Source organism: Phasianus colchicus, chromosome 11 (assembly GCF_987193195.1).
Source record: "Phasianus colchicus chromosome 11, bPhaCol1.hap1.1, whole genome shotgun sequence".
NCBI classification, from domain to species: domain Eukaryota; kingdom Metazoa; phylum Chordata; class Aves; order Galliformes; family Phasianidae; genus Phasianus; species Phasianus colchicus.
Genome location: NC_143446.1, coordinates 5,645,726 through 5,671,269, shown reverse-complemented (window position 1 = coordinate 5,671,269; position 25,544 = coordinate 5,645,726). Strand labels below are relative to the sequence as shown.

General features: G+C 35.8%; 2 protein-coding genes across 6 annotated transcripts in view; one reads left to right on the top strand and one right to left on the bottom strand.

Moving 5' to 3' along the window:
• Positions 1-25,544, bottom strand: part of SYN2 (synapsin II) — a 148,771-nt gene that overhangs the window by 33,049 nt on the left and 90,178 nt on the right. Inside the window, exons 6-9 of one of the 2 annotated variants that reach the window (XM_031609057.2) lie at positions 13,028-13,090; positions 10,547-10,689; positions 5,967-6,041; positions 1,684-1,786 (exon numbers count right to left, since the gene is read on the bottom strand). In XM_031609057.2, the coding sequence (XP_031464917.2) occupies positions 1,684-1,786; positions 5,967-6,041; positions 10,547-10,689; positions 13,028-13,090 (384 nt within the window). The remainder of the gene's footprint in view (positions 1-1,683; positions 1,787-5,966; positions 6,042-10,546; positions 10,690-13,027; positions 13,091-25,544) is intronic. The other variant, XM_090148074.1, reaches the window with a different exon arrangement.
• TIMP4 (TIMP metallopeptidase inhibitor 4) overlaps positions 1-25,544 on the top strand; it is a 112,946-nt gene that overhangs the window by 61,954 nt on the left and 25,448 nt on the right. For 2 of the 4 annotated variants that reach the window (XM_090148076.1, XM_090148075.1), the window contains one exon: positions 24,209-24,304. In XM_090148076.1, coding sequence (XP_090004202.1) covers positions 24,209-24,304 — 96 coding nt within the window. Of the gene's footprint in view, positions 1-23,006; positions 24,305-25,544 lie in introns of those variants that run through there. The other 2 variants (XM_090148077.1, XM_031609067.2) reach the window with 2 other exon arrangements.

Sequence of the window (25,544 nt, the reverse complement as noted above, 5' to 3'; positions counted from 1 at the left end):
ACCAGACCAGCTTTAGTTCCAGTCTGTAAGTCACAAGATTGTTTTACATCTGAAATCTCCAGTTTCTACAGTAACATACTTGCTAAATGTACTTCTAGTCTAGCTTTGTATCTTTTTGCACATGATCTATCAGTGTTTAACTGTTAACTTATTAGATAACTAAGGTCTCATATCTTATTCATTATTTTGTTATTATTTGTATGTCATTATTTTATAGTTAAGATTGTAGGGTAAAAATGCATTGCTTAAAGGCAGTCAAATTGGTATGCATTAACTCAGTTTGAATGTAGACAAGTTGGAGTGCATCAGAAATGCTGAGCCTCACCTTCTGAGACACTTAGGGAGCACAGTTACTGCAGAGTATCCTGCAAAGCTTTGGATGGCATATGGGAGGCTGTGAAAGCCTGAGTGCTGCAGAGGATCAGAGCAAAAAATCTGTACCTTCCCAGTAGGTCAACAATGTCTAAGACAGACCTGTGGCTACAGCCAAGGAGCGAAGTAGCACACATAACAAATATTATGTTCAGGATTTTTGTTTATATTGTCTCATCAGAAGTCAGAGAGGTCCGTTTTCAGAAAGAGAATACATTTTTTCTACTTTGTCAAATCTCAGCCAGATTTACAGGGCAAGCAATAGTTTTAATACAAACTTTTGGTGGGACAGACTGCACTATATGGAGGAGTAAAAGAGAAGGGCTAGTGTGAAACTAAATTTTATGCTACAGTGAGTTACGATGTGGTAAGAAACAGTAAGTTCTGATTTGGCCAGGTAGACTAAGCATACAGGATTTCTTCAGTATTCCTCAGCAGGTAGGCATTAATTATATTTGTTTTGCTGAAGGTTTAATTCTGCAAATGCTCAGCCCTTTAAAGTGTTATAAATTGACTAGGGAATTCTTAGCACTTGCAATAGTTGTAAATAAATTTATGAAATTAGAAAAAAATTAACTCAGTGACAAAACAAAGATTGTTGTTATAAAAGCTTTTTTGTTTTAAATGGGTATGGATAACTAAAGGAAGTCCATCCACTGCCTCTTTCTGGATCGCAGATTACAGTCATGGCTTGGAAAAAATACTGTTACTTTTTCCTTTAGCAAATACAAACCTCTGAACTGTGTATTTGGCAAGTGATTGCTTCATAGCTAGACAAAGTTATATTTATCCATAATTAAGGTAAATGAAAAAACTTTTCAAAATGATCCACAACAGTATCTTCTAGCATTGGAGTTTCATGAGGAATCAGATCTTCAAAGTAACATTTAGGATAGAAAAAAGTAAAATTGTTTCCACTTCGTTCTTAATTTGCCTTTCCACATAAAGATATAATTTTGTTGGGGTTCCCCTGGGAAAATGCTATCTATAAACCTTCCAGGAAAAACTGTTAAGCCTGATCAGGAAAGAAGTCACGAGGGCTGGGAAAATATGACATCTACATTTGGTTTTGTTCTGCAGTTTGTGTACATTTCCTCAAGCACTACAAAACATTACCATATGATATGGTTGCATTTTCCAGCAAGTGTTGCCACTGACTTGGACTTGTGGCTTTGTAGTATGACTTAAACATTGCTCAAAAATACACTATTTCCAGAAACACAAATAAGCCAATGCTTAACATCACAAATGTTCTTCATTTCTATATCTGTAATATATAAAGCATTTATTGAAAAGGGTGGGATTGCTTACCTCAAAAATATAATCTTTTCCATCCTTTCCATGTACAGCTTTAACAGCACAGATGTCCAAACCACCAAATATTTCAGAACAGGTGTCAACCCAAAGCTTGTACCTGTTTTATAAAACAATTTTTTTTCTGTAAGTATCTTATTAGGCTCTTGTTTTTCTATAGCCCTAATCTAATACTGCATTTCATATAAAGTTTGCTTGAAACACTTTCACTGTTTTGTCAGCTTTACTGAATTTGTATTTCCTAGAATAGTAGCTTAGAGATCCTGGACTGATTACTCTCCTTTTCCAAGTAGAATCCATAAAAACTGTGATTCTCTATCTTGACCTAACATTACACTGGCTGCTGTCCCAGCTCATATTAGCCCAAATATGTGTGTGCTCTAAACTGTGAGTAACCTTGTGATAAGATATGCTGGAACACAAATATTATTTCAGGGTATCCCATCCTGCAATTCCACTGCCATTATGCTAGTACAGCTTGCTGTTTGTGTACACTATGTGGGAACTCCACAGAGGTGGCATCTGACCAGTTTCTGTAGTTACAGCGATGCCAAAGAATTTTATAAGGCAGGGAATGGGGCTTCTGTTGCCCTGTGAAATTCTGGCACATCTGTGACAGATGCAAGTGTGACCATCCTCCTGCCTGTCAGTCTTGGTAGTGTACTTAATTATGGAGGGGTTTTATCCTTGTATCAGGGAAACTAGGATGAGAGTCTCTGTCTTAAATTACTGACCAAACTGTATTCCAAATTAGCAACTTTTCTATATACTGAACAAGGCAAAAGAAAAATCAAGAAACAGCAGGCCTTAAGACAATAGAAGATGAACAGCCACGGGACACTATGCAAAAGTTATGCAGCATGCAGACAAACGTAACATCTTCAGTAGGACTACAGACAGTTACAGAAAATTCAACAGAAATTTAGAAAATTTTGAAGAATGGTTACAACTCTAACAAAAAATATAGTTCTTCATACAGTACTGAACCCCTGCACTGCATTTTTATCCCCGTGGTAAGAAATTTGGTCTGATAAATGGAGAGTTAGCCCATTCTACATGCAGTAATGTGATTTATTTTTCTTGCCTGAGGAGCGTAATCCATCCTATGAATAGAGAAATTATCTGACTAACAAGGGAATGAAGGGGGGACTTACTAGAAAAGGAGTGAGGCAATTCCTGTGATCAAGTACAGCACAGTCAGTAGCACAGATAGGGAGCCATAATACTTTGTTGAGAGCGTTCAGAGGTGATGTAAGTTGTGTATGTTTGCTAAATGGCAAGGATTGACTGCTAGGACATAAAGCATTGAGAATTTTAATTAACTAGTAACATAGCTGTGTGTGGGCATCACCAAGTGATGATATGATCTTGAAATTTTATACCATATAGTAAGAAAGTTTATACCAGGCAGATATCACCATTCCACCAATTGAAGAACATGTTTTTTTTTTTTTTTTTTTTTTAAAAAAAAAAGCAGTTTTAAAGCATTTTTCAGCATCATTTATCAGAGACTTCTTTTTTTCATTGGCTAGTATGAATAAGGGCTATTTCCTTTTATGGACCCTCCCTTGATGCAGCCTTTAAGCCATAATGATAAATATGCTACATCATATTATTTTCCATTGCAAAAAAAAAAAAAAGATGTTAGAAACATAGCATTTGACTTCATTGTAGGATGAAAAGAAACTCATTGCTGGGCTGTGAGTCTTATTCATATAAAAATATCTTTAGTAATGGTCCCCTTTCCAAGTAAACTTATGAGATCACACTCTCCATATTTTCTGTTCTCATGGGAAAAAAAATCTTTTAAGTGGAATAAAAAGAAATCAATACAACTGTTTGAAAAAAATCCTGATGGTAATATTTTAGCAAATATTTTTTTTCCTGTAAGAAAAGTGTTTTGTCCAAAATGAGAAGTTTTTTTGGAGTCCTGACAATTTCAGCATCTGTAAATGCACTGATTGGCTGGATTGCTTTCACACATTTGCTTATAAACAACCTTTGTTTCTGCTCTAAAATATCACCATGTATCTTAGCAAGCCACGAGGACTGTAAAACTTCCCTTTAACGGCAAATAATTAAAGTTTCTATGAAAAAAAAAGGAAGATATTTTCTTTAAGAAACTGAAAAAATAATCAGATTTAAATAAGAACATATTTAGTAGCCAATCTTCTTCCAACAAACACAGCTGGAGAATGACAATTACATTTGGAAAGAGAGGTCTTGAGTAGACTACCCTGGAGTGTTCTAAACCCAAGGGTTGCACAGCAGGTTTGACCAGAGGCCATGGTCCTTATCTTCCTAGAATCAATGTAGCATGCAGCATCCTCTGAACTGACAGCTAACAAAACACTGTCTGACAAGAACTGTGAGGTGTGCACAACTACAGTAAGTCCGTATTCTTCTGGCCCACGTGGGGAGCAGTGCCTCTCTGAAATGAAGGGCTCAGTAAGAATATATAATATTGAAATTTGTTTCTCCTCTGCCTCATCATCATCCCTTACTGCTCCACATTCCTCTACTAATATTCTAGACTAACATTTGTGTTCAGTCAGCAATGTTGACTCAGGCAGCACTTTCAAAACACTTCTTTCTAAATCATGAGATGTATTATAAATGCCTTGAAGTGCACATGCATCAGATTTGATTGCTTTTGTGTGCCTTTTAAGTACTTCAGCTCTTCAGAAAACTACAATTTGCTTTTACTTCCTTTTTTTGCTTTGTATGTAATCAGACTAAAATTATGGCATAGCCTTGCTGTTACGAGAACACATCCCTCTTTTCTATGCTTTTGTCTTCATCAGCATAAAAGTTCTGGTTTGTTGCTAGTGTTTTTTAAAGTGAATATACTGATATGATTTAATTATGTTACATTCAAATGTGGAAGCAGAACCAAAGCAGCACAGAGCATTTACAGTGAGGTGGTGTGCAAGGTTAGCATTTTGTACTCATTGCCCATGCTTGATACTGTTTAGTTTTCCTTATGGCCAAATTAAAGTGCTTGTTTTTTTACAGAGAAGTAGTTTATGGACTGTAATTACGCAGAGTAAAGCACGCTCTTTCCCTCTTAGTGAAGGCATAACCTCACAGTCTAAAGGAAGGTGGGAGGGGAATGAGAATGAGAAAATAATGTGGCTCCACTCCATCCCCAGAGGGGAGATCAGTGAGGACACAGTCTAGACAGGGGTTGGACAGCAGGGAGTTGTAATTCCCGTCTTATTTGTTTTCACCTTTCTTAGGGCAGGCAATGGTTCAGTTCAGTTTCTCTCAGCTACAAGTAATTGTAGGTCCAGATTTAAAAAAAAAAAAACAAAAAACAAAAAACAAAAAACCAACAGAAAACCAACCAACCAAACAACAGAAAAAGACTGTTGTTGAACTTTGAAGCACCAGTTAGATTACACTTCTACTGTACAGAGTTTTCAATATTTGTAGATGTATTGACTGATTGGAGTAAATTTAGGGAAAATAAAGCTGTAATGTGAAAGAGAAACCTTTGCAGAAGGTGAACAAAATAAAATTCATAGCCATAAAAAGCATCACAGCTTTGCTCTGCATGTAAAACAGGCCTATATTTTGTGATCGGGGAAAATGAGCAGCACTGAGCAGTAGCAGAGTGAGGCTTCAAAATGTACTGCAGACTGATTTACAGAATTGCTAAGAGGTAACCAGAACAAGGATGGAAGAGAAAAGCACAATAAAATGAAGTACAGGGTGGGAATGATGACATGAGGGGAAAAAAGCTTTGTTATATCTCAGCATCTGGGGAGAAAGACTCACAGTACAGTTGACCAGAAGATTCAATAATGACAAATAAGCAATTTAGTAGAAAAGAGAAATACAATTTAAATAGGCAAAGTTAAGACCAAATCACTTTGTTACATCACGTGATGTAGGAGAAACAGTTTAAACACTGTGACATGGAGTAAAGTAAAAGAGGTCAAATGAACCAGAGGAAATGACTGGTAGGTTGAATCTGAAAAAGGCATACTGTGAAGGGAATTCCAGTAGTTTTCTAGGTGAAGATATATATTTAGGAGCTCAAGGGTGCCTGTGAACATGTAAGCCTGATAGTTAACTTGGATACTTAGCTGAGACAACTCATAGGGAAACACTTCTCTCATGCTTTTTCATTTAGTTCCAAGTTTTTTTTTTCCAAAATGAACAGAGGACCTTCATTTACTGTAAACTGCACATCAATGTGATTTAAAAAAAAAAAGAAGACTTAAAATTCTTTTTTTTTTTCTCCTTAATTACCTTTTACATGAGACTTGACTTACTTATCTGACATAGCAATTTGTTCCAACATTGCAGAGCCTGTATTTGTCTTCCAGTTTCCAGATATGGAAGTCCTCCTGAAAGGGGAAAAACATTACAAAGAAAGCCAGTAGTTTTATATTTTTCCTACCTCCTAAATTATTCTGATTTTCACATGGATTCTAAGGCAGCATTTACATATTTTTTGTATTTGGCAGCTTACAATATAATATCTAAAACATGATGAATTTTAACTGGCTTCACAATGTTATGATGCATGACAATGAAATTTTTGTTCCCCATTAGTTCACTTAAGTAAAATTTTAAAGCTACTATGATTACGTGCAAGTGTTAACAATAAAATTTTATCAGTTATAAATTGATTGAATAACCTGTAACATACCAGTAACACAAATGTCAAGGAACTGAAGCTTCAGCTTCTCATTTCAGATCCATACGCTGCACATTTAGGTCCCAATACTTGAAAGTCAAGATGTCAATTTTGAACATCTCCAATCTGTTCTACAGCTTGATTTTGGTTTCTCCTCCCATTTTCACTCCTTGATAGTTTGTGAATATAATCTAAACATCTTATTTCAAGCATACTATCTTCTATTTTATCAGTAAGAAATAAAAAATATATATTTTTCTCCTTCTCAGACACCAGGTTGGTTACCAGGTATAAGAAGATTACTCTTTTCTGAAACCTAAACAATGTTTTGAGAATAGGCTTAGGACACAAATCATGAAGTGTTTCTACTTAGAAGTATAACAGGAATATCTGTAATATACTAAAAGTTTACTAGGCATCAGCAATAGTTTTCTCTCAATTTTTATTGATCTAATTACAAGGGTCAGTAGCAATTGTGGGGGAATGTCTACCCTTCTGTGGAAGTCTCATAAAATTAACTGAATTTTAAAGCATACAGTTCAGTAATAAGGCTTTAAGTGATATTTATATGTGTGTGTGTACTTACAGAACAGTTAAAATGTTTAAGTTCACTATTACTCCACATACATTCTATAGATTTTACTTCTTACAAGTCATGACTGAACTCTGTTGCAGACTTCTCAAAAGGCATTCCTTAGCATGTACAACTTAAGGTGTCTTTTAGGAAGCTAAATGTGACCGATTTAGAAAAAAAATCCTGAAGATTTCTAGCAAGAATTTAGTTGAAGATGCTCAGCTGCACTGAAGTAATCTTAGCACTGTTAAGTAGAGAAGAACATAGAATCATAGAATGGTTTGAGTTGGAAGGGACCTGTAAGATCATGTAGTTCCAACCCACTGCTCCAGGCAGGGACACCTCCTTCCAAACCAGGTTGCTCACAGCCCCATCCACATCATTTCCTCCTTTTTGATTGAATTCTAAATAATAAAGAAACCAACTCCAAATATAATGGAATGTTTTGCACTTAGGCTTTACATGCTTGTGCTTGATTTGGTGTTTGTAAACATGAAGAAAAACTGTTTTAAAGTTGGGAAAAAGAGGAATTATGATTGCTGTATATCATAACTTGACCTTTCTCTTTTCCAGCAGCTCTCTGCTTTGTTTAGTACTATCTGAAGCATGCCTTCCAAATTGTCTGGACAAGTATTGTCACAAAATAAGTAGAAAGATCTACCAACAATTCTTGTGTAGGTAATCTATTTAGCAGCTTGCTATTACAGCATTGCTGTTCTTCAGCTGCTATGCTCTACTTTTTTTAATTGAAGTTATGGTCAAAGTACATTGTTGTGCATTCAGTTTATTACATTTGGAGAAGAGATTTAAAGGTAGTATTTTGTATTTGTGTTTTTCTTCATTCTGTTTGATCCTTTAAATTCTATTTCCTTGAAGTCAGATGAATTCTGTAATGATACCATGTGCCGTTAAGCATGCATCACAAAATGTTTTGAGGAGCTCTGGTATTTAGAGAGATCCAGTGTTGCATTTTGGCTATAATCTCTGCTGACAGATGATAAGTACCAGTGTTTTGTGAGTCATGGATCCACTTATACCACAATTTCCCACAGAATTGTAAAAATGAAACTCTTCATAACTCTTTAAACTAGAAAAACAATTGCTTGGCTTGTATTTTTTGTGGTTGCTCTCTAAGTACTCTGTTCCTGTGTGAGAGAACAAAATGAGAACCAGCTGTAAAACAATGTACTACTGACATAATGCATATGTATGCATATGAAGAATTTTATAGACATTTGGTAAATCTCCTTTCACAATGCTTTGTAAAAATGAATCAATATTTCATTTCTTGTAATTTAACCATATGAAAGAAAGTAGAGAAAAAACGATGGCCAGGCTTTTAGCATCTGGATGAACCCATAGTTTCTCAGGGAACAGAAGCGTAAAAATAAAGTTAGCAGAAACAGGCTGCCATTTTAATTGCTTTTTCTTTCTTCTTTTTTTCTTCTCTGATCCTTAGACCAACTGCTTCTTTTGTGAAGAAGAAACGTTCTTTGTAAAAAATTATAGATTTGCCATGGCTGACTAATACAATAAATATTATAGAGACTAAACAGAATTTTAATTTAAAGAAAAAAAAAAGTAGAACCCTTTCCTATTAAATGCAGTGGTTCAGGTTCTACCACAAAGAATGAACCATAAATTACTGACATTGCATCTGATTACTGGTACCCAGAGGTGTGTCCCAACCATTAATGGCTGGGCTTTACTGCTAAGACTGGGCCACTTGGGAACTGTAAGACAGAGATAAATCAACTCCATGTAATATAAACAACAGAAGAAGTGAGACATATGTAGTGGAGTACAAGACATTTGTGCATCAGAGCACCCATGAGAGAGAAAAGCACTGTCCTAGCCTTGAAGAGGCTGAGATGGCTGCATAAAAAGGTCTGAGATAAAGAAAGAAATCTGAATGGTGACTGGAAGTGGAGGGAGAGCACGGTAGTTAATTGGCATTATTAGAGTAAAAGGAGAACCCAAGGCAAGGAACAATGAAGATTAGGGCATAAGAGGTAAGGACTAAGATATAGAAAGGTAGAAGTGGTCTGGGAAAGAGGTGATACCAGATCAAGATATGGTTTGGACTCATTCAGAAGCATTTGGTTTTTATTTTTAAACAAAAGGGAAAGGAAGCGTATTGAGGTAGGACCAACACATATGAAATTCTAGGGAGGGACCTTGAGTTCTAGAGATTCTGGACTGCATCACTATTTAAAAAGAGGTTTTGGATCAAGGATTCCAGAAACCACACAATCCTTGCAGTATATTTTAGTGTTCTGCTTTGGTCACTGTGTACAACTCAAATTTCCAACATTGTTTTTGCAAAATTTAGAAAATTTTAGGTTCAAAACAAAGTAGAAGATTGTCTGTACTGCTGGATGGATCTGACCTACGGGGACACTGTCCTCCTTGTTCTATGTAGTCTTTTCTTCCACTCAGATGTACATCAAGAGACAGATGCACCATTAAGTTATTCTTGAGAGGCTTAATCTTAGATGTTCTTTAACAAATGCCCCCCCAGCTTTTAAGTCAGGAGAGGGAAGCAGTTGCTCAGAGTTTTGATCTTGTGACAGTGATGTCATAGGGGAGGAGCCACAGTACATGGCTCTCCAAAATCAACCTAAGGGGATATATTTCGCCCTTCATCCCTATCCTAAGCAGGAAATTCTACATTTCTAGTAGAGCTTGTTGCTTGTTTCTAAATTACTTGAGACCTAATGTTAATTCTGTCTTTAATATTAAAAAATATTTCATGCATTTTCTTTAGCCTAACTACAACTTCTGTTTATTTTGGTTTGTTTGTTTGGGTTGCTTGAAGTTCAGTTATTTTTACTAATAAAGAACTTGCATGTATCTTATTTGTTTTTTAATTAAAATGTCAACATATTAGAAATCTGTTATCCCTCCAACATTGCAGGAGTCCCTAGTGATGTATGATTATGTATACACGTGTGCTCTTATGCATGAGTGTTTTTATCCAAGTATTTTTTTCCTGCCTCAGAATTGTAAGCATGAGGGAACAAATGCATGAAATGAATAAACTTATCTGAAAAACATGGACGAAATGATTGAATGTCAAATTACATTGATAATTGATAGCTGAAATAGAGTAAAACTATGCATAAAGACAGTTACCGTAGATCAATTAATACCTCATGATCTGTTTTGCTGCTCTAAAACTGAAACATGTTAGCCTCTCATATAGTCATGATATCTAAACATATCTCTATAAAATTAGAAGAGATTTCTACCCATTTATATGAAGGCCATTGTAAGATAACAATTTTTCTTACTATGTTAGAAGGAGAGTACTCCCTCCCATTAAAGTTTTATCATTTCAAATTGGTGTGAATGAATGCCATCTAAATATAGATGAAATGGAAAAATAATTAAAAGTTGTCAGGAACGCTACTCAGGCAGGCTCACCTGTTATGTTACTCTCCTCCTCCCAGTGACAATCAACTTAAAGAAAAAAAACTGATAAATCCATAAAGTCTAAAACACTGTCTTTCTGAAGAGTATGACAATGAAGGCATGGAGTCACCACATTTCTACTCAGAGACTCATCCAACAGTCTTAAACTTATTGGTGCTTATCAATTTTCAAACAAATGATGAAAAGATAAGTTTTTGGCTCACATGTATGCTTTGTAGTTACTGCCTATCTTTTGGATCCTGATGTCATATTTGGAGTCTATGAACGGTTCAGTAGTGGCGTAGGTCTGAGTAAGTGCTACCACGCTGGCTATGTCCTGAAAATCGTAGTGGTTGTCTACCTTGATCTGTAGTCATCATGCCACAAGTAAACGGCAAATGCAAAAGAAAAAACAGCAATTAGAAATAAAATGTAGACTTCACTTTCAAATGGCATTCATGAGAAATATGGTTTTTGATAGCATCAGTTTATAAAGGGCATTTGATATTTTATCTGATTTCTAGATTCTGTAACAGTCCCACATTAAGGTATTTAATTTTCTATGCAAAGTATTACCTGCTCATCCATAGAAAGCAACTTGCAGATACTGGATTTTTATTTTCAATTTTTTTTAATAGTTTTGATTGATCATTTTCAGATCAGTGGTTTTTAGGAGAATGTTTGAAGTTGTGGTTACACTAATTTTATACAATTGTTCATGATTTTCTAAACTGCTTGTGTAACTGCATGTATGTGGTGCCCACCATGTACTATCACTTCTGTGTCATGTATCTCCCAGGAGGGAGGCTCATGACATTCTGGTGAGGGCCCATTTACATGGAGCACAGAAGGTTGGCTCAAGATGATGGAATCACTTTTCCCATTTGTCCTACTTCTTTGCAAGGAGTCAGGCATTCTAGGAGTAGAATTTCCTAGACGTAAAACACTGCGATAAATGTGAGGAATACTGATTTAGAAGGAGAGTGAGAAACATACTTCAGATGGGAGACAGAAGTATTACTTTTTGACAGGGAGATCTTATCTCTACAGTTGAGTTCAAAGGAAGCTAGCTGAAGTAGGGAGAAAACATGAATCAGAAGACAAGTCTTAGGGCTGGGAGAAAATAGGAGAGGGAAACTGGAATGCCAATAATTCTTTACCCAAAGTGCATTTCAGGAAGGTGAGGAAAGGGTGCAGGGATTACTCGTATCATACTATCCAATATTAGAAGAGTTTGCAACTTCTTTCAAGCCCAGCATCTCTTTTGCTTCCACTGTCAAATGGTACTTAAAAGAGGACCTGTAGCCTGGAGTGCCCACAGCTGTGAGATAGGAATTGCGTATTGAATGGTGTCCAGTGAAGTGAGGGATCAGGCCAAATACTGAGGCCAAATGGCCTAAGTATTTGCTCTCAAGTCTTGGATTCAGAATGATGCAGAATTATTTGTCATTTGAGAACCAGCAAAACAGATACAATTCCTGGTCTCATCTCTGTTTCTAATAATTCAATACTGTGTGTGAATCTAATTACAAGTGGAAACACTACTCCTAGCAATGCCTTCTGGGAGAACTGGGCTACAAGAGGAACCTTTATTCGGGTTCTGATAGTAAGCATTTCACTACAAAAGACTGGCACTCAGTCTTTAAGGACTTAAAATACTTTATAGCTAAAAAAAAATAATAATAATAATCTAGATTTTTATTTGTCATTTGATATGCTAGATATTTGCTATGAGAAGTGAATATTGAAAGTGTGATATAAACATTATAATACTTTAAGTGTGCAATCCACAGAAACTGCAGTTTAAGTAATTAGTAATTAAGTTAATTCTGTGCCCAGTTAATTTGGCTGCCAGATTTCTTCTGACTTAGTAAGTAAAAAATAAAGCAAAACAGTTGTAGGCAAAAAATCATAGCATACAGTTCAAATGGCACAATTGTTGAATGAATACAAATAAATCAGCTTTCTATTTCTGTTTCTTGTGGCAAATGTGTTCATAGAACATTTGGAGATAAATGAAACTATTCTCTGATGATTTATTTTAAAATACAAAACACAGCATTTAAGTGTTTTCAATGAGAGAAACGTACCCTGTAATGACTACAAATGTCACTGACATCAGTGAAAGTGCGATTTAAATCACATCACTTGAACCATCATTGTGAGAGAAGTGGTATCAAAACAGCAGTACTCACCACTGAAATGCAATTACTTTGGAGAAAGAAAGCAGCAGTTATATAGCAGTGTGAAACAATCACAGAGAATACATTAAGACAGGAAATGAGGAAAGAATCTGGATCAGGCTGCAACTAGTAGAGAACCAAGACAAAACCACCCTAGAATCCCAGGTCCAAAAAATTATTTGTGCAAACAGACATTGACTCTTAAATAGTTTCACCACAGACAACTAAATTAACTAACAAGATTCTGCTTCAGGAAAGCATCCCATGTTTTAATAAGTGTCCTGAATAGGGCAACACATAAAGTACCTGAGAATGTGTCAATATGAAAATATTAAAATATGTAGGTTTTTTTTCTGAAGAGAGATGCTTTCTTGAATAATAGACAAGCAGAGATTTGCAAGGGTGAGGATCAAAGAGATAATTTGGACACCGAAAAGTTAAAATACCCAGGAAACAAAAGAACATGCATATTATTTTAGACAAACACCCAGCCTCCTAACATGCAGTAAGTAGCATCTGCACCTTTCCCATGCCTGAATGAGCATGTCCAATCTTCACAACAACAGGAAAAGTCGGCATTGTTAGCTGAGAGGGAGAACAGAAAGGAAATGTTAGAGAAGTTAGCTCTGAGTTAAATGATTAAGCTGCATCATTGACGAAAATGATTTTAACAGCCCTAACGAGGGAAAACCTGCTTTTGACACGTGGTTATTTGAATAGATATCCACAGATTGTTCTGATATTCCAATCAACTGCAACTGTTAGTTTGTACTGAATTGGGATGTATTAAATATTGCTCTGTTTGCTCTGATCATCTCAGCTGATCACAAAGTCACAAGTGGTATTGGTTATTTTCAGTTCCATTTCAATAAAATGAATCTACTGGAAAAAGTTTGAGTGGCAGTTCGAGGAAGAAGCCCTGTGAAGCAGTGATATGCTAATAACTTATTTTTAAAGTTAGTTCAGGATTCAGAGGACAATCTTCCCTGTGAAAAATCATAACAATACTTGCCGCTCTTCAGAGAGCTTTCGATCTGGACAAGCACTGAACAGTTCAGAATTTACTGTCAATTATTCTTCTGTTTCTTGGCAGTTTTAAGATTGAGGGTTACTTGCAGCAAAGCTGTTCCTCCATGTTGGATACATCACATGTTATACTTACAGTGCAAGCTTTAAAGACTTCTCGCCCAGATTTTAGCACTCCGATTCTAGTGGGAATTTTTATTCCACTCTGGTTTATACAGAGGGAAAAGAAAAAAGACCATCCAGCCAAAGCTGACAGTAAAGCTAAAGAAGATATGCTTAGTATTTCACTGAATTTCTGGTGTGCCTATCATGGCTTAGCTGGAACTTCTGACAGCCATCGCTGCATCACACTTGTAATTTCTTACATTTACCATAGAAGCACTACTAGGAGGCACAGCACATGGCTGGCACTGCCTGACTTTCCAGTTCCCAGTCAGTTCACTGCAGTACAACAAGACATGCCACTGGAATCAGTCTTACCTATTCCTTCTCCCTCCCTCATATTTCCTAAATAAAAGTATATGGCTGTTTTAGTAGGAAACAGTCTTGTTTGCTTTCTTAAATCTCTCTCCACTCCCTCCAAAATAATATTGGTCCTGATAACAGAAAGCATTCATGAACTGAAGACTCTACAAGAGAGGCTTGGGATTTCTCTTGTAATGCTGAACATCCTTTCTTGAGAAAGAATTTATAAATTCACTGAGGAAGTACTCTGACATAAGAGAAGATTATTTCCTAACAATTCTTTTGTTAAAAGATTTTTATCACGCAGTTGCAGGTGAGATTTCAATTTGTGAGCATGAACAGAGAACTTCGTGTATAATAAAGCAACAGACCAGAACTCCCCTAGTAATTCACCCAATAAAATACTTGTGCTTGTATGCTTTGTTCTTCCAAGACTTATCATACTAAAAAGCTTGAATTTATCTCTTGGGTGTAGTGTGAAACAGGAAAAAAGTAGCAAAGAAGAATTTACGTCAGAGTAAAATCAGAATAGGTAAAATAGCACTCTATTTAATCAGCAGCTTTTTACATGTGACAGTATTTACACAGTGTCAGTTCAGTGTTCTCAGCTATGCTGAAGTGTGGAATGCAGGATGTAACCAAGCTGTACATCCGAGTATATTTTGTGATACCATGTTGATTTACTACTGTGTACAGAGATTTTGGAAGTTGGTCTTTGAATGCAAACTACATGTAGATGTTTTCTGTTCTTGCTTTTGCTTTTTCCAGAACTGTCAGTTACTGACAATTACATAAATATTGAGATTTTCAATAGGCTTCAGAAAGCCAAAAGCACTTGTAAAAGCTTTATACAGAAAGGGCCGGACATACTGCAATTTCAAATTAAATTTCTTTGTAGACTGTAGTAATGCAAAGGACTATGTAGTCAATCAGCATCTAATTATTTATTGCTTCCATATTTTAAAAACAGCTACTTCATATTTCTTTTTTAAATTTTGAAGAGGGAGGGAACAAATCATTGCCTGAATTCAGAGAGGCAGCAGCGCATTCTTATGAGTGAACTATAAACCACTGACACAGGGTTTGTAATGGAAATGCTGGCAGACATCTAAGTATAGCAGTACAAATGGCACTCCTGTAATTAAGAAGACCATGTATTTTCCTGTGATTCCATAGCTGTGGAATCCTCTGAGGACCATAGGAACAAACACTAATTCAAGACAAAACCAAAAAAAAAAAACAAAAAACCCAAAGCCAACTCTGCTTTCTCCCAGAGAAAAATGTGAAAATGTGCTAACATCATTTAAGGAGTGACAGTCCATTTTGCTCTGGAGTCCAGTATCAAGATTTCTGTGGTATACCACATCCCAGTTTAGACAAAGTGAAGAGGTTTTGCAGCAGAAAAGGCGCTGAGTATTGCATTTCAGATATCATACAGACAAAAACCAGGTAGCATAAATGGCAGTGAAATTAAGTTTTTCCAGTGGTTTTCTCCTTCTATCACTGTGACAGGCCCATGAACCCAGGGCTGATGAAGCTGCAGTTAATTTGCTTTTCTAGCAGGTTTTCTTTAGTCCTGGCATTGCTTTAATTATCACAGTTCTCCCATTGTATAAGGAGTGTGCCATCATGCAATCACCTTGCTAACAGTAACTAGATTCCAGGATTGTGTGATATTGTACTATCAAGCAATAACTTCATCTCAGTTCTTTCCTCACCTTTTCCAGTCTGTTCTTTCCTGTTACTTTGTCTTAACAGGCAGCCTCAAGACTTTTCATCTATTTGGATAAACATTATGTATGATACAGCTGTGCTACTGAACTGAAAGCTTCATGGATTTCCTTTAAATTCCCATTACAGTTATTTGGTAGTACGTTATCTTGTGAGGTCTGGCAGGTGTGCAAGGATCAGTTTTAAGTTGAGTTGATACTAATTCAAATCATTGCATGTGTGATTTAAATTTTTTTTTGGGGGGAGGAGACTGTTTAACAAAAGTATTGCTTATTTTTCAAAGGTTTTCTTAAATTCAGAATAATATAATTTCTACTATGACAATTAAAAATAGAGGTAAGAAATCAGAATAGAAAATCTGAAGACTGACAACAGAAATTACATTGATGAATGTGACACATTCTTACATATGAGAGACAGACTATACTGCATGAACCCTTGCATATGCATAATAAATACAGGAAATCTATTTATTTTTTAGGATAAATGGGAGTTCTATTATAAATTAAATAATGATATCATACACAATATTATATTACTGTGATATAATAATGAGAAAGAAAAACACATGACAAACATACAATAAAATTTTCCAAAGCTCCTTCAATATCTCCCGTGGTCATAGACTCTACATTTTTTACTGGAATTATTAGTATTAGTTCAGAAAAACCAAAGATATTATCACAGAATCATAGAATGTTTTGGGTTGGAAGGGACCTTTTAGACCACGTAGTTCCAACTCCCCTGCTACAGGCAGGGACACCTCCCTCCAGACCAGGTTGCTCACAGCCCCATCCAGCCTGGCCTTGAATGCTTCCAGGGAAGGGGCATCCACAACCTCGCTTTGTGTCTCAACCTGTCTCGCAACCTGTTTGTGTCTCACCACCCTCACAATAAAGAATTGCTTTCTGTATTTAGTCTAAATCTACCCTCTTCCAGTTTGAAACCATTTCTCCTCATCCTGTCACTACATGCCCTTATAAAAAGTTCCTCCCCAGTTAATTACACAGATACACTGACTATTAGAAAGTAGATATACAATTAATTTTCCCTAATACAGAAAGGCAACTATCAAAATAACTACAGTTGTAATCAAACTATCTAGATTTATAATAGATATATCTCAAGCAGAACTTACACTGACAGAATTACCAAATTCAGGGAGAAATTGAACCCAATATTCTCAAATTGCTAAAGAAACACTAACTAAGGCAAGCATGCATTCACAACAAACAGATCACAGACCATGTTTCTTATGTCATCAAGTGTCTCAGGATCACATCATGACATCTGCTGGATTAACTAGCTTGAGATCACAAAGCACTTTGAGATGGCTGACACCGTAGATTTTCACTCTTCCATTGATGTAAGTTATTACATCAAACACTCCTTTTCTGTGTTTCTAGGATGACTAGCAAACTGGCTTTAAAAACAGATTAGGTTAAAAGATTCATTAGTTACTGATCTGAACCTATTTTAAACTCTGAAAATCTATGAAATATCATAATGCTCTTCTGAAACGCCAAGATATTTCTAGTATGCTACATATATTGTCTCTGTAAAAGATTTAGGATTGGGAAGTTTAAAGAACAATGCAAAAAGGAATGTCTTAAAATAGGTGCTATATCTGTCAGCTCCAAGCAGTTCATTAACAGAATTATACAGCTCACGAACACTGATCTGATTAATGTTGTGTTCGTGAAGAACTGCGATATTTTTACACTCTAATGTTACATGTATATTCACTGCATTTTGATTAAGGAAAGAAAAGTCATTGTGCTCCTTACTAAGAAGTCCTCGGTCATTCTCTTCCTCTTGAATTCATCACTGTGATTTCTTTCAAACTGAATTTTTGCCCTGTGCTTGTAGTTCCAGGGCAGCAGCAGGAGAAAAAAAATCTTGAACTTATCACCAAGAGTCACGTCCTTCCAGTGAACCTGACAAAATAAACTCAACTGGTGTTTTAAAAGGAAACAAAGCTTGCACTGTAACTAGAGGCAGCCACAGCACTATTATTAGCCTGATGAGTGTACCTTCACTTTTTAGGATGTGTGCAGTGATCAGAGATTTGACATCCCTCTCTAACAACTTATTTTTGCTTTGTTATTCTCTTCTAATAAAACCCTAAAGCTCTCAGTCAAAAATCTTTTTTTTTTTTTTTAAGTCCCCTCAGTGGAATTTAAGCTGGTTGCTAAAGGTGACACAGTTTAAACATAATAAAATTGAACTGTCTAATAAAAAACTGGCTTGGAAATTATGGAACTGTATACATACACCATATGTAATGGGAATAATAACTATCCTTCCCTACTTCAGAAATATTCGGAAGATTTGTGAGAGTGGTTTGCTGCAGTATAAGTCTATTGATTTAATACAAATTCGTAACAGTTAAGCTTCAAACACTAAAATGCTGAATGGTTTGTAAGTTCTTTGCTTCTAAACAATGCAAATATTTTATTTCCAAGAGATATGATTGAAATTTTGTGAATTTACTTTTAATTATGTTAAGACCTAATACAAAATATACCCAATGCTGCATATAAAAATAAACCAGGCAAAAGTCCTCTGCTGGAAACAATGCGGAAAAGAGTTTTTGGAGGCAGCACTCACTCAGTATTTAATTTCCTTATGGTTGCGTTGACTAGAAAAGCCACAATAGAAGAAAAAAAAAGGAAAAAAGCAACACAAAAAAATATATACTTCATAAACATGACTTACCTTGTTTAAATATTTGTCTTTCCAATAATCCCCAAGCAAAGTTCATTTAGCCACTCTACTTCCATGTGATTTATTTATGGAACATGCATCAGACTAAATCTAATTTTGCTCTGCTTGCTTTGGAGAAAGGAAATTAAAAATGAAATAAAGAAAGTGTCCTTTCATTCATTTTTTTTTTCTTTCTCAGAAACAGGCAGGAAGGCTCTTAAATCAATAAACAAGCAGTACTTTCTGTAGTCTATTTGGTTTAAGGAAAACAAACCCAAGACAAGTTAGGTTTAAACATGCAGAAGTTCCCTGTCACCAGCAGGGGTAGCTCAACATACTCCTCTCATCACTAAGAACTGCAGAAACAACACACTTCAGCAGCTGCTATTTGTCAACAGAGAACACTTTCAGAGATGTTAAGACAGATTTTCTACTGTCGTGTACCTTTCTAGAAGAAATATAGGTGTAAAATCTGTAGAGTAACATCCTATATTCCCATTACACACGTAGCAATACAAAGCATATTGGATTCTCCCTTGTCTGAACTTCTCAGAAACACGTGCATTAAAGAAAAATAAAAGCTCAAGTGAATGAAAAGAGTTGGGATTTGATTAGAATGCAAAGTCAGCAGAAAGAGCCAAATGCAGATTAATTGTGTTTTATTTATTCAAAACAGAGGGCTAAGATAGCTTATAAACTAGGTGAGTGCAATACAAATAGGCTCCTGTGAAATGCTGGGGCTACCCAACTTCCCACCCACTGGGAGCTGATGAAAAACTGGGTCTTCTGAGTTCTCCTTATACATAGTTCCTTCCATTGCCATTAACATCACCTCATAAGACTGGATCGTATGATGCCAGTGCTCTTTGTATTCACTGAAATCAAGGCACACTTCAACACTGCCTTATAGAACAGGACAGCGCCAAGTAAATCTGAACCAGGCAATCAGTCCAAACTAAATTTGTCTGCATGTATCCTGTTCAATTAAAAAAAAAAAATTATCCAAGTCAGTACACCAGTGATGTGACAGTAGAAAAATCTTACACTTTTAAAGCCAGTACTGCATGAAAACAGAATTGTTTAAGAACAAAAAAAGGTAAATCTAACAGCAATGAATCAAAAAGAGCAATTCCCACAGGTTTCTAATAGAAATCCTAAAGAAGACAAAATCCTGGCAGGGATTTATTATATTTTGATTCTGGAATGTCAGTATTTCATTCCATTCCAATCATTCTAACAACTATTTTGCAGGCTGCTGCCTATAAAACAATACCATTCCACAACTTTATAACAAAATGATCCAAATTGTTGTGAATGTAGAATGAATGTATGTTTTTTCTATAGTATTTAGGAAGTGACAGCTATAAGTACTATGCCTTTTTAAATGGGCTGTAATACATGTGTAGATACTAGGGTTTAAATGATGAAAACTCATCTATTTTGTGAGATACTATCCTAATTTGCATTTTTAAAATATAATTATACAGTTTTTGAATGGGATATGTACTGTGATTATACAAGGTAGTTTTTAGGAAAAATAAATGCAATGCCAAATAGAAAGCTAGGAAGAAAAGAACTCTAGCAAAGCATCAAAAAGGCAACAGATAAACTATGATTGTGGAGAATCCTGCCTACAATCATTCTAAAGTAAGATTCATTTCCCACAATAGAGAGAGAATAGGATAGATATGGGTAAAAAACTATATTCTGTACACAGTCAGGAACTGATGTGCAGAGCAGGCAATCCAGTCACATGTATCATGTAGATTCAAACTGCTCTACAGCTGGAACAGGCAGCAATCTCTTTCTTGGATACTCCTTTATAATTTAAGAGCCTGTGAAACTTGGACAGTTTCTAAGCAACGCAGTTCAGAGCAACCTGACATAACTCAAATATCAAAATCAAATCTGCCCACAGAAATGCTCCTCATCAATCTCCTGGAAACAATAAACTGACCTCACAATGCTGCATCATATGAAAAATTAAGTATAGAGGGCAGATAGTTAAGAGATACATTCCCAGGGAAGAAATGAGACCATTATGAAAGCAATGAGTTTGTTCTGGGGCTCAGGGGAAGCAGCAGTTCTCTCCATGGAACCCTGCATGGACGAAGTTCGATGGATGGTAGTCTGGTGTTCTTAATACAGGTTGCTAGGGGACATTAGGTAAAAAAAAAGAAACAAAGTTGGCAGTTAGTGACCTTTAAGCTTTTCCAGAATGCTGATGATAGAAATTAATTATGGACAGTAAAAAATAATAAAGAACATGATGCCCAAAAAGCCCCACTGAGAATTGTAAGACCTAGGCAAAATCAGAGATTCCATTGAGAAGAGACAAAGCTGATCATAACTTTGACTGTAGTCAAGTTTCCTGCTTTCTTTCTATATCATACACATCAACAAATGTAGTGAATGATCCACAATCTGCATTAGTTAATTGCATTTTACTAGAAAATAGAAATGAACTATTCAGTATTAAGTTTATTTAGCTAGAAAAAAAAAAAGAGAAACTGCGTAGTGTTCTTCCTACTGTGTCCATAGTGAACTGACGTAGTCAGTGACTATGCCCCTTGAGAAACAGTTTTCTGCCTCTTATTAGCAAGCGTTAGTTACATCAGACGTTAAACAAGGAGTGGGCACTGCTTAGTCCTGCTTCATGCTTCATTACTGTTGTGACACAATTTGCTATGATATCATGGTTTACATATCAAACTGAAGGAAAATCAACATAAGAGTGCAGTCAAAGAGTCCCTACTGTTAGTCTGGTTATACAAATAGGAAGAAGACCAAATGTTTCTTTGGTTTGTGTTGGCTATCTTTTCTTTACTTGCTTATACTTTGCTTATGACAAAAGATTACTTTGCTTACAGATTTGTCAAGGAACATTTCTGTGTCTTCTGGAAGTAATCTTTGTGCTTTGCGAGGTCAAAATCTAACTGATATAGTTAGATCTAAAATTAGTTTGATTAATATGATGAAAAGAATATGCAATATAAAAAAGCACAGAGCATCTTCCAGATAAGATTTGATGCTTACTGATACTGTTCAGGGGTAACAGGTTCTCAATTGTACTGATATCAGCAGGAGCTACAAATAATCTTTGGCTCCTTGCATAAATGGGCTATTACTATGAAGGATACTCCTCAGCTATCTTGCCTTGGTTTTGGAATTAAAAAATAGTTGACAAAACTACTCCTTTGAGAATGAAGATTTGTCAGAAAACAGTTCTGCTGAAGTCTCCAAAGTTGTTTCCCTTTTACATTTTAATTACAACATTGTATCAACATTTTCACAAATATCTGAAAGATAAGCCTATCAAAGAACTGCTCATTAGTGTGGTGTACGTGTCTGCCTTTGGTGTTGTGCTGCTCGTAACAACTGTTCCACGCCATGGTTCAGAAACTTTACAGTCATAAGTTTCAATGAAGTTCATATTACCGCTGAAAGGTCTGGTTGCTGATAGCATGTTCCAAGTATCTCTCTTACAATGTTGACTAGTTCTAGAGAGACCATCAATGGATATATATCCACTTTCCTAGCCATTTGCTTCTCTAAATGTAACCGTACTCCAAGTATTCTGCATATATACAAAAAGCTTTGAAATACACTTAAAAGTCTAATTGAATTGTTCCAAAAACAGCTGCAGGCAATGTGATATAAGATCACAAGAAATGTGTTTTTTATGGCATTTGTGCAATTACCACACAAAATTTGGTTTTAGCATGTTTACATTTCTGCACAGCCAAATGTAATTATTAAATTCCCAGCTATGTCTATAGGCAGTTATTTTACAAGGGTAGTGATTTTAGTTCGACTGTACAATTATTTTGATTGCACTAGATTTCATTCCTCTAGAGTTCATTCCTCTAAACACAGAGAGAATGCTATCTTAATGTGCCATTCTGTACAACCTTAGGGAATGCCTTCCTTGGTTAACCACCAAATAGGAAGAACTGCATTAACACTGTAAAGAGAAGGCTTAGCCCAGCATCATATTTACCTGTTACTTGAATTTTACTGAAACAGTAGTCAAATTGGCCTATTTAGATGATTTATAGCAGAAGGCATATCATGTTATTGGGAAACCAGTCAATGGGCCTTAATTAATTCCTTCAACACTTTCCCATCCTACCACCCCAAGTGAGATCTGAATGTCAACAGCCCTATGACTACAGACCATAAATCACAGATGCCATTAAAATACCTGCTGTTTGTTTTGTTTGTTTCAAATTAGCTTGCACTTCCTGGATAAGGTTTCAGCCTCACAACTTTTTATTCATGTGAAAATACTTCCTGAAAAATTAAGTTTCCTCCAGGTAAGAAATGAGATATTAACAAGTCTAAATTATTTGCTGGTGTTAGACCTGGACTTGGATCTATGCCCATGATTTGAAGCAAAACTTCAGACTGACAAAATAAAATTCAAAGTATGACTGTTTGAATTAAATCAGGATACCATGTAGAATATTCCCAGCCCAGTTTTGAATCTAAACATAATAATTCTGAGAATTTGTGTATTTATTTATTTGTTTTTTACTTGAGTGTCTACGTGGGAAGACTGAAAATCAAAGCAAACTTGTCAGTTGCTAAAATGACTATAAAATCAACCTTATGTTGTAGAACATGCACACATTTCTGTAGCAATACTACTTTGTCTACTACTGACAAAATAGCTTTTCATGAGTCTTGATTAAAATGGTTCAAATTACATTACTGAATTCTCAGTTCTCAAACTTGAATTGTGACAAAAAATACAGTTCTTTAAGTTCTGTCCTCCATGTTAATCTGTGTTTTATATTACCACTATATTACAACTTTATAACGTTTAGAAAACATATCCAGGCTGATATCAACAAAAGAGCTGAAGCTGAAACTTCCAATTTTGGAATTTCTGTGTGTTCCATGCATAACAGTAACCAGAAAATGCAGATACAGATCTGTGTTGATCAGGACTAATATTGAAAATGAATGCAGAGAAAAAGCTGTGCCTCCAACATACATTAAATCTACATTAAATCTTTGATAAAATAATAAAGAATGCCTTTTATTGCAGCTTTTATTTTTAGTTCATTATTCCTTGTAAATGCTAATGGTACTAGTCTTACAAATAGAGCATTCTTTTTCATAAATGATGTTCTGTCCAGCCTGCAAACAGGAATGTCATCTCAAGAAAATGCACAGAAGGGCAGGGGAAGACCAAGGACTGCAAATGAAAACAGAGTTTAATAAAGGACAGCTGTTTACTTGACCAGAATAGAGAAGGTAGCAGATTTATTTTGTAAATTCAGGCTGGACGAAGATTTACTAGAAAAAGATAAAAATCTTTGTTCTGCTACAGATCATGAAATTAACTGCAGATACTTGTAAAAGCTGTTTTTGTAAAGGCTTTTGATTATTAATAGTTATACTGACTCATAACAGCAACGTTGCAGTGCTTACTAAGGTAATCTCACTTCTGGTACAATAACTTTCACCAATGATGTGCTTTTTCCTTAAAGGAAGGCGGAGTTACGAGTTAGTGTCTGGGCCATAAATAAGAGGTTCCTATGTCAGGGAAATTAGAAGTCAGTTAACATAAGCGTATACTCAGACTGAGCATTAGAGGGCTTTTCTAAACCACCCAAGTCTGCTGAAATTGAAGACGCAGAAGAAATCAGATAGTCTGTAGGAAGTTTAGATATAAAATCAACAGTAAGAAAGCATTTTCTCTTGGCAGACCGATTAGCTGTGCTTAAGGCAGCATGAATCCTGTACTTAGTACCTTGTTGTTTTCAGTGCTTCTGCTGCTGACCCACAGAATTCAGGAGCTGGTGGAGGCGTGCAGCTGTGCCCCTGCTCATCCGCAGCAGCTCATCTGCGATTCTGCTTTAGGTGAGTCATTAACAACGACGTGCTTAGAACTGCTGGTAGGAAATGGAGTGGAGCTAATCTAACTGCTGCATTCTTTTCTGTACAGCTGTAGAGAAATACTTTTAACCATGTGGCTGTGACTCTTAGAGGATTTTAGAACAAATGACTGCAGACGACCCTTTTAAACATACGGCTATGGGAAGAAAAATGTGGCAGTAGCTGATCTGTTTTTCTTGATATTTTTTTTTTTCTTTTCCAGAACATTTTGTGGTTACAGATTGTTGAAATTACAGTATTATTTAGTGGGCTTTTTTTTTTCTTCATAAAAACAACATCTATGTTAGCTTCTAACTTAGAGTAAGCAGCAAAGAATAAGTGGACTTCTAAATGTTTACTGTTCACAGTATCTATAATGGACTATTCCATCTAAATACATACCCACTATAACTGTGCTTATCAACAGTTGTTACAGCACTCTGGGAAAGCAAAATGAAAAAAAGTCCCTAATGGCAACATGTGGAAATATTCGATCTTTGTTCTTCTGCACTACAATATCTTACTCTGTTGCTGTTATTTACGAAAAATACTTGAGCAGGAAACTGATATGTCCTTTATTTATTTTAATCTGACTGCAGGCTTTCTACACAAATAGGATTTTCCACTCCTTAGGATTTCATAATATTCAATCAAAGCTGTGGCTGTCAAAATACTTCTAGAAAGAAACTAAAGATCTCAAAATTATACTGCATGGGGATAGGAAAATGTGTCATTTTGCAGTCTTTTGATTTCATTAGCTCAAGCTGAGGCTGGTTAGCTTCCATCTAGTGTGAACAGTAAATGTAGAACATGAGTTTCCAAAGTGTCACAAAATTAGCATCTCTATGGGGCAGGCAATACCTTCTGCATACTGATTAATTGCTTTTATACTCTGACAGAAAATCTTTGTAGCCATGACAAACTCCAAGCTCTATTTGTGGCCATCAGTTAAATTGTTTTTTAATCTGGTTGTGTTAAGCAATCTTTTTCATTGAGTTACCTACACCAGGCATTACAAACTTGGGGTTCAGGTGCGAAAGAAAATAAAGTTGCACTTCCAGAAGCTTAACTATATATGTATACAGCTAATGATACTAATCTGTTGCATTCCTAGACATAACAAAGTAAGTTTTTCAGCAGATTTGGGAGTTTTCTAAATAAATAATTTCACCGAATAGAGGAAACTCAAAATACTTGTTACAAGTTGTATACTTTAGGGAATTCA